The sequence below is a fragment of the Drosophila ananassae genome, chromosome 2L, assembly GCF_017639315.1.
Source record: "Drosophila ananassae strain 14024-0371.13 chromosome 2L, ASM1763931v2, whole genome shotgun sequence".
Classification (NCBI taxonomy): Eukaryota; Metazoa; Arthropoda; class Insecta; order Diptera; family Drosophilidae; genus Drosophila; species Drosophila ananassae.
The window spans coordinates 7,158,729-7,167,224 of NC_057927.1; the positions used below are offsets into that span (position 1 = coordinate 7,158,729).

The following is an 8,496-nucleotide window of genomic DNA, read 5'->3' on the forward strand; positions in this document are numbered from 1 at the left end:
TTGATTAAAATTCCAATTCCCTTTTTATGGCCATGTTAAAAGCCACGAACCTCCATAAAATTGTATGCAATAATATCATTGGACAGCGTTGGCGAAAAATGGCCGAACGGGGAATTTAATGAGACACCCCCGATACTAGGTTGGAAAAACTAATTAGTAACAGTGATGCCTTTAATATTTAATATTAAGAACTACCAGCACTTTAAAAACTTAATTATTTATCAATTAAACGGGTGTTTAGATTTTCCAAACACAACTATCACAAGTGTTTTAATTTGTTAATGAAATTCCACTCATCCGGGCAGGAACTCGGCCTACGTCAGAGTCGAAACTGATTTCCGTAATCTCGACTATACGGCGTGGAGTGAAGTTGGATCATGATAAGCTCTCGTGGGGGATAAGAACGGGGAGAGTCGTAGACACGGACGGGGGCGGTGATAAGAGCTCCTCCGTACCGTGATAACATTCTCATAAATGTGGCAATCTTATTTACTGATACTCGCTCCAGGGTTTTGTTGTGTTTTTGGATTTTGTTTTTAAATTTTTGCTTTCGTTTTTTATTTTGCTCATTTCTTGAACGTATAAGCCAGTGACTCAGTTTGCTTTTAGCCCTAGTCGAGAGCGGACGTCAGAGATCTGAGATCTATAAAGATCACCGATCATCGATCGCTCTAGATACTTAAGAAATACGGAAGAGATATTGCCCGCGATATTAAAGCGAACGGATTCGAGAAACGACCCCATCCGATCTTGTTTGAATTTGAATCGCTGGCCGATTGATGCGAAGTGAGTCCGATCCGATCTAGTCGGCCGCCTGATCTCCACCCGGACTGACGTGTTTCTCCGCCTCCTCCTGCTCAGTAGAATATAAAGAAGCCATAATACCCGATATCTAGCACTTGCACTTGCTGATTAGAGCTGGTCTCCGGAGGTGCATAGAACACTAGTAATCGAAACGAAACAAGCTCCGGTATACATAACCAGTTTTTAATTCAAATGTAAGTCCAACAAGGTCGTTCTCTCTTTATTATTGAGCTTATTTTTTGTTTTTAATTTCTGGCACTGACGACATTTGTTTGTTTTCATTTTTCCCCCTCGTTTTCGGTTATAATTTGTTCTCAGTGCCTTCAAAATGTCTAAAATGCCAGAGACAACGTTTGCCGACTTGAGTTTGGCTGATAAGGTAAATATACATACGTCGACTTCTTAAACGAATTTTATTCGAAATATTAGAATATTATGAGGAATATTTATAAGGTAGGTGTGTTGGTAAAAACCCGACTCGGTGACTTAATTAAATATAGCACGTGACATCTTGAGAAAACAAAACAAACAAAGCCCCAGAAACCCGCTTAAAAAATATATTATATACAAAGTCTAGTCGAACCACCTCGAAATTTTGAATACCCTCTGTGAAAGTGATCGTATAATTGTGTCTATAAAATCAAATACACCGGAAGATAGTTTCTCAAATTTACACTGTAAACTTCCAACCTATTAGCCCAGTTCAGATTTTCGATCTTTGATTTGTTAGGCCATGAATCGGTTGTAAATCGCAACTAATTAGGATCGCAGAACAATATAATCTTGTAGATAGAAGATCGTGTGATTCCATATGGCCCGGCGATTTGTAAACAACAATAGGAAAGGCAGAAATGTGGATTTCATTAATTCGTATGTTTACATGCACTATATGGAGGTACGGATGCTGTATCTGTAGATTCGTGTTTTTTCATATTGTGATCGCCGAATCAATTGGCGCGACGAATTATCGCCGGTATGCTAAATGATTTCAATTAGCTTCGAGCCTCGAGCTTATTCGCATGTTTTTCCATTCGAGTTTTCTTTGCATTGAAATCTGGATTTCTCCGGAATCGTTACTGATTTAGCACCAACAGATACCCGTAGTTTCTCATCAAACATTAATCAGATCGAATACTACGTCTGTTTGCCATAAACACATATCGGTGCGAAATAAATTAATCCGATGGCACATGTTAATTGAAAAGCGCAACAAATTCATGGGTTTGTGAATTGGTGCCATTACCATTGATTGTACTACAAATTATATATAGCTTGTTGGTTTTATGATCTTTCACAGGAGTGATATAAAATCTGGCCAACAATTGATTTTGCCTGGGGGGATGATCAACTGATTTGCATGGGAGTCTAAATTTAAGAACCTAAATGCTAATAATTTTTCCATTTTACTCTTGTTCATATTTACAATTTCATTTCCAATTAAAATCATTAAAGCTTAATTGCGATAAAAACGAACATGTTTGTGTAAACAAAACTATATTATCTAGAACTTAATGAAATGTTTTCCATTTTTATTAGACTGCTGTGAAGAAGTCTAGCATCGAAGCTCGGCGGTTCTCCGATGTCTCCACTTGCTCCTTTAGCTCCAGTAAGTATTTTTAATTTTTTAATCTTTTCAGTAATTCTAACCATTAATGTTATTTGGACCTTTTTAGCCTGTTTCACCGGAAGTTCCGATGAGGAGGAAATCTCGCCAAAGGACAACCATCAACGCAATTCCGCCGGCGGAACAGATTTTTGCGTAAAAAGCATATCGAAGAGTACTTTTGGCCGACGTGAGATTGAAATTGCGGAATCCGAGATGCCGGGCATTATGACCCTCCGGAAAAGGGCAAAGGATGAGAAGCCCCTGAAGGGCGCCCACATCGTCGGCTGTACCCATGTGAACGCTCAGTCGGCGGTGCTGATCGAGACCCTGGTCCAGTTGGGCGCCACCGTTCGCTGGGCGGCATGCAACATATATTCCACCCAGAATGCCGTGGCAGCCGCCTTGGCCGAGGCGGGCATTCCGATCTTTGCCTGGCGAGGCGAAACTGAGGAGGAGTTCTGGTGGTGCCTGGACAAGTGCATCCACAAGGAGGGCTGGACCCCGAATCTTATTTTGGATGATGGCGGCGATGCCACGCATCTGATGCTGAAGAAGTATCCGGACTACTTCAAAGGCATCCGAGGCATTGTAGAGGAGAGCGTGACGGGGGTTCATCGTCTCTATATGCTCTCCAAGGGAGGAAAGCTCACCGTTCCGGCTATCAATGTCAACGACTCGGTCACCAAAAACAAGTTTGATACGTTCTACACATGTCGCGACTCCATACTGGACAGGTGAGAGAGTTTTTTATTTATTTTTTTAATTTTTGTTTATTTTCCTAATTTATAGTTTGAAACGCACTACGGACATCATGTTTGGCGGCAAACAGGTGGTGATTTGTGGCTACGGCGATGTGGGCAAGGGATGTGCCCAGTCACTTAAGGGCCAGGGCTGCATCGTTTACATCACAGAGGTGGATCCCATCTGTGCCCTTCAAGCAGCCATGGACGGATTCCGGGTGGTGCGGCTAAACGAAGTCATTCGGACGGTGGATGTGGTAGTCACAGCCACCGGAAACAAGAATGTAGTCACCCGGGATCACATGAATCGCATGAAAAATGGATGCATACTTTGCAATATGGGTCATTCCTGCTCCGAGATCGATGTGGTAAGTAATGAGCTGTTTTTTAATGTACTGAATATCCTTTCAAATCTTATTTCCCTTACAGAACAGCCTGCATACGCCGGAATTGACTTGGGAACGAGTTCGCTCCCAGGTTGACCACATCATCTGGCCCGACGGCAGGATGATTATCCTTCTGGCAGAAGGTAGGTTGGTGAATCTCTCTTGCTCCACAATTTCCTCGTTCGTCGTCTCCGTGGCCTCCTCCACTCAGGCCCTGGCTCTAATTGAATTATACTCGGCGCCAGGAAGGTACAAGTCGGATGTCTACTTGCTGCCAAAGAAAATGGGTAGGTTTATAATATATTTTATAAACTAAATCATTTGTTTCAAACTTTATTCTTTACTAGATGAGTACGTGGCAAGTCTGCATCTATCCACTTTTGAAGCTCATCTCACAGAGCTCACAGATGAGCAGGCCAAGTTTATGGGCCTGAACAAGGCGGGACCTTTTAAAGCCAATTACTACAGGTGCCCATAACAGCGTTTATTTTTATTACATTTTAATCTAACATCCCTTTTTTGTTGCAGATATTAATCAGTATTAAATTTTATATTCTTGTTACTCTTGTTCTGTAAAATTGATATTAGAAAAAAATATAAAAATATCTTTTAATTTAAATTAAAATATGTTTATTGTTTTCTTTAAAGTAAAATGCGGAAGTCAATGTCCACAATGGCTGTCATAGATTCGGTGAGCACCTCCTGCGTCTTGATTACATAGTTCACGTTCTCAAAACGGACCGACCGCTCGCTCTCCCGTTGATCCCCGATCCCCGCTGTCCCTGCGTGGTTTTACTTGTGGGCGCAGGATACCTGTTGTGTCCGGGAATAACTCAAACCGACTCGTTTACCCTAGGGCCTCAGTTTTGCTGCGGATCCTTGATCCTTTCCCCTTGCTCCTTGCTTGACTCTCGTACCGCCCGTCCCCGTTGTCTCCTATAACCGCGGAGGCCCGGCCGGGACCGTTACGATTCACGGTGATTATCATCTTTCGGAGGCATCGTTCTCATCTGGCGCCGATTGACCAGAGATTTTCCGGCATTTTTCACGTTGCAAAATGGAAATTTGAAAAAAAAAAGTGCTGGAAAGTGCTGGAATGGCCAGGTTTTTGAAGCTCGGCCTGAAACCTACAAATGAACTAGTTTTTTTTTGGCGCCATCTACCGTTGAGGGCAGTCAATTGCTTAGCGCCCTCTTTTGTCGTAAACGGCAAGCTGGCCACTTTTTTTCAAATTTCCAACACTTTTTTTTTCAAATTTCCGTTTTTTTCAAATTTCCAACACTTTTTTTTTTTAAATTTCCATTTTGCAACATGAAAAATGCCGGGAAATCTCTGGTCAAACGGCGCCAGATGAGAACGATGCCTCCGAAAGATGATAATCACCGTGGAACGTAACGGTCTTTGCAAGGATTAACGGGCGCCTCTGGCACTATATAAGGAGGGCCCCTGGAGCGAATCGGGGCCGAGTCTTCTAGGGAAGCTGGGAGAGTGAGTGAAAGACCCCCCGTGGGTAAGTCTGGAATTCAAGTTGGAAAGCTTCCTTGAAGAGTTAGGAGTACAGGCTGAAGGACCTCCTGTGGGAATAGGATCAAGGATCCGCGGCAAAGCTAAGGCCCAAGGGTAGAAGAGTCGGGTGGAGTTATTCCCGGACACGACGTACGCCTTGTCTGCTCAAGGGAATTGTAGCGAAGGTGCCTTGGAGGTGCGCGTTTTTGGCTGCCTGGTCCACGAAGTCGTTTCCTTGTATTTTGCAGTGGCTCGGGATGTAATGGAGCTCAACTAAAGTAAGCTGAGGTTGTCTTGCGATCTTCTTTTTAATTTCGTATAATTTTAAAAAAACAAAACACCCGTCCGTTGATAAATGTTTTAAAATATTTTTAAGATTTTCTTTTTATTAAACAATACAATATTTATTAAAAATACAAAACTGGCCTAAATCTAAACATATCTCCTTTTACTTTTCTGTCCATACTCGATACAGCGTCAGTTTCGGAAATATATCAGTTTATTGTTTCGCCGGGTAGTCTTCCACCTACACTAGCGTCGTAAATATTGTAAAACTTCATAAACTTTCTAAAAATGGCGCCTGATATAATGGAACGCATTTTCAAAATAAAACAATCGCTATCCTACGGCAAGGAAGAACAGCCTTCCAATAATGCATCCAATAAATTCGGCGAAACTTCAAAATTTCTTCAAAATAAGCGTTGCATGGGGGAGATCCTTCTACTGATCAGATTTATGGCCGAAAAATACGAAACTTCGCAGAATGTAAGAGATCAGGAAAAGGATAAGATTTCCGATGTGTTAAAAAAATGTAAGTTGAAAATTTATGAAAAAATATCCACTAAGAATATATTATACTCAGGTAAAAAGTTAATGAAACAACTCTATATGATTTTTCCGTGGCACCACGATGAAGTCGAACTGAATCAACATGAGCAATACACCTATCAGTTTCTGCTTAATTCGGTTCTCTTCGAACTGGAGAAAATTGCTGAAACTTTGCTGAAAGACTGTCAGTCCTCCAAATCTGAGAAGCAAAAACCATTTTGTAATACAGAGAACATCGATGAGTTGGCCGATCTTCGGATCAAGTTGAAGAATGCGGAAACAAAGCGGCAACTGCAGGACTTGAGTCACAAGCTATTGCTTTTGAAGGAAACTACTTTGGCCAGCAACGCCATTGCAGCCCAAAAAAAAGCCGAAGAGGAACTGGCCAAGGAGAAGGATTACGCTGCGGATCTTAGAAATCGTCTAGCAATTACCAAGCGAAACCTAGAATTAGCCAACGATGAGAACAGGGAACGTAAGGAAGCCTTTATAACACTGCAGAGAAGCTATATGGCTCTGCAGAGAGATCAATCATATAGAAAAGAGTCTGACCCCGAAGAAATCCAAGAGAAACAAGTGAAATATTCCATCATAGATTCAAATAAAACTCTAAAAACCTCGTCAAGTGCCATGAAAATCATCAGAAAGGAACTGGAACCGAAAACGCTGAGTGTTTTGAAACAGCAACTCAGTTATGCCCGAATATCGTTAGTTGAGGCCAAGACGACTGTTTCGGAGATCAAGAGGGATATCTCCAACCTGTGCTATAAAGATACCATGATCTTGAACCGAACAAAAAAAAACAAGGCCAAAAAGACTCTAATAACTTTGAAACACACTAGACAAGACACATTGCGGGTAATCGATGGGGTCCTTAAAGCTTTCCAGTTTCATAAGCAGCTAAAGTTTCCCGCCTGCAAAATAAAATGGCGAGTAGTGTGCCGCTCTTTGCAGGAAAATCTCCTTAAAGTTCGGGAGAATTGGAGGTACTTGGATCTGGAGAATCTTAAAAAGTGTTCAATAAAAGCAGCTACCGATTTAAATCTATCATCTGCAATGAGCCCTAGAGGAAATCCTGTCAAACTTCCGTTTGATTATCCAGAGATGTGGTGGGACAAGATATACTCCCCGACTAAAACCGCCTCGGAAACTACCATCCTTTTTTCAAGGACAGAGGACTTCAAAGTAGATCCATCCGTAACAAGCAAAGTGTCTTCGAGGACCGTGGTCTCCAACGCCTCTTCGCTTCGGGCTTTCCAGGGCAAGACCTTCGGTGACCGTCGCCTTTTGGTTTTAAAATGGTGCCAAGAAAAGACCAGACCCTATGGTGTTCCCATGTACGAGTTTTCCAACTCCTGGACCAGTGGACGCGCCCTTTGTGCCATCATCCACGCCTATCGCCCTCAACTCATCGCCCCCAAGTATCTGCGCCGGACTGGACCGGTCGAGACGATCAAATTCGGCGTTGGGGTTGCTCAGGGTCTGGGTGTCTGTAGCCCCATCGATCTCGTCCAGGAGTGCTCCCGGGAGAAGCCCGACTACGAGAGGGTGTTCGAGTTTGTCCAGGAACTGCAGCGTTGCCTGGAAGCCCTGCCTTAATATATTTTCTACTTTTTTGTATATTTAATACAGTGGGGGCACGAATGCCGTCGCAGTTCTTAATAAATATACATATATATATTCAATGATTCAAGTTAAGAATAAATGTTTGGATTTTTCTATGGGTTATTGGAATATTTTCTTGAGCATAGAATCTATGCCAGACATACTGGTTAATCGCAAAAAAAAAACAGCTAGCAACGCTACCAGCTAGCTCCCTTCTCCCAATACTTTGAAAATACATTTCTATAATTTATTTAATTCATTGAAAATATTCAGAATCTTTAAGTTACGTGTCCAGTTTGTCATGGAAACCGGAGTTTGGCCAATAGGCCATAATGCCGAAGATGGTTCTCCGTTCTCCCCGAGGCCCAATCAGAGGATTCATCTGCATCAGGAAGGTGACCAGCCATGCCATGTAGCAGCAGACGCAGGTGAGGATTATGCAGCAGCGGATGACGCTGCTCTCCTGCCACAATCGTGCCAACATGCTGCCCACAATGGCAATGACCAGGAAGATTGCGGACACCACCCCCAGAACTATGAGCTTGTCCATTTCCGGAGACGTTCCAGATGCCCGACAACAGACTGTAGAAGTGTCAACTTTTGACTAGTTTTTCGCCCCTAAGATGATTTCTGGGATTCGGTTTTGAAGTGAAGGAACCCCCGAAGCGGAGCTTGGTGGCATCCATTCAAGCCGAAACCCAATTTGGATGCACTCATAAACTTTTATGGTTGCGAACATTTGGATATTTTATGGCCAGCGACCAGGCCAGGCGGATGCTATTGAAGGGAGCGGGGAAGGTTGTATAAATGGAAAACTGTATACATTTTCCGAGTGCGCCGAGTGGGCATCAATAAAACCGCTGCACGCATCCCTGACTAAGCGCAAAATCCGTTTTACGAGGACTGCCAGCTCTCCATCAGCCATCAGTTGTCCCGGCAGCATCCTGGCAGGATGGCCTCGCTCCCTCATCCAGGACCGAGATGATGCCATAAGTGCCCGGGCGCGACTCATAAAATGGCG

At 43.0% G+C, this 8,496-nt stretch overlaps 2 protein-coding genes across 2 annotated transcripts; both read left to right on the forward strand.

The window, feature by feature from the left end:
• The first annotated feature begins 596 nt into the window (after window positions 1–596).
• LOC6500700 (adenosylhomocysteinase-like 2) lies at window positions 597–4,161 on the forward strand. The gene is made up of 8 exons (XM_001953717.4): window positions 597–998; window positions 1,123–1,183; window positions 2,341–2,410; window positions 2,478–3,144; window positions 3,200–3,518; window positions 3,580–3,823; window positions 3,884–4,004; window positions 4,065–4,161. The coding sequence occupies exons 2-8, from the start codon at window positions 1,133–1,135 to the stop codon at window positions 4,069–4,071; spliced, it is 1,479 nt and encodes a 492-aa protein (XP_001953753.1). The 5' UTR covers window positions 597–998; window positions 1,123–1,132; the 3' UTR covers window positions 4,072–4,161.
• A 1,334-nt stretch (window positions 4,162–5,495) lies between these two features.
• LOC6500701 (cytospin-A) lies at window positions 5,496–7,554 on the forward strand. Its single transcript, XM_001953718.4, has 2 exons — window positions 5,496–5,853; window positions 5,905–7,554. Exons 1-2 carry the CDS (start codon window positions 5,616–5,618, stop codon window positions 7,467–7,469), a joined length of 1,803 nt encoding a protein of 600 aa, XP_001953754.2. The 5' UTR covers window positions 5,496–5,615; the 3' UTR covers window positions 7,470–7,554.
• The last annotated feature ends 942 nt before the right edge of the window (window positions 7,555–8,496 follow it).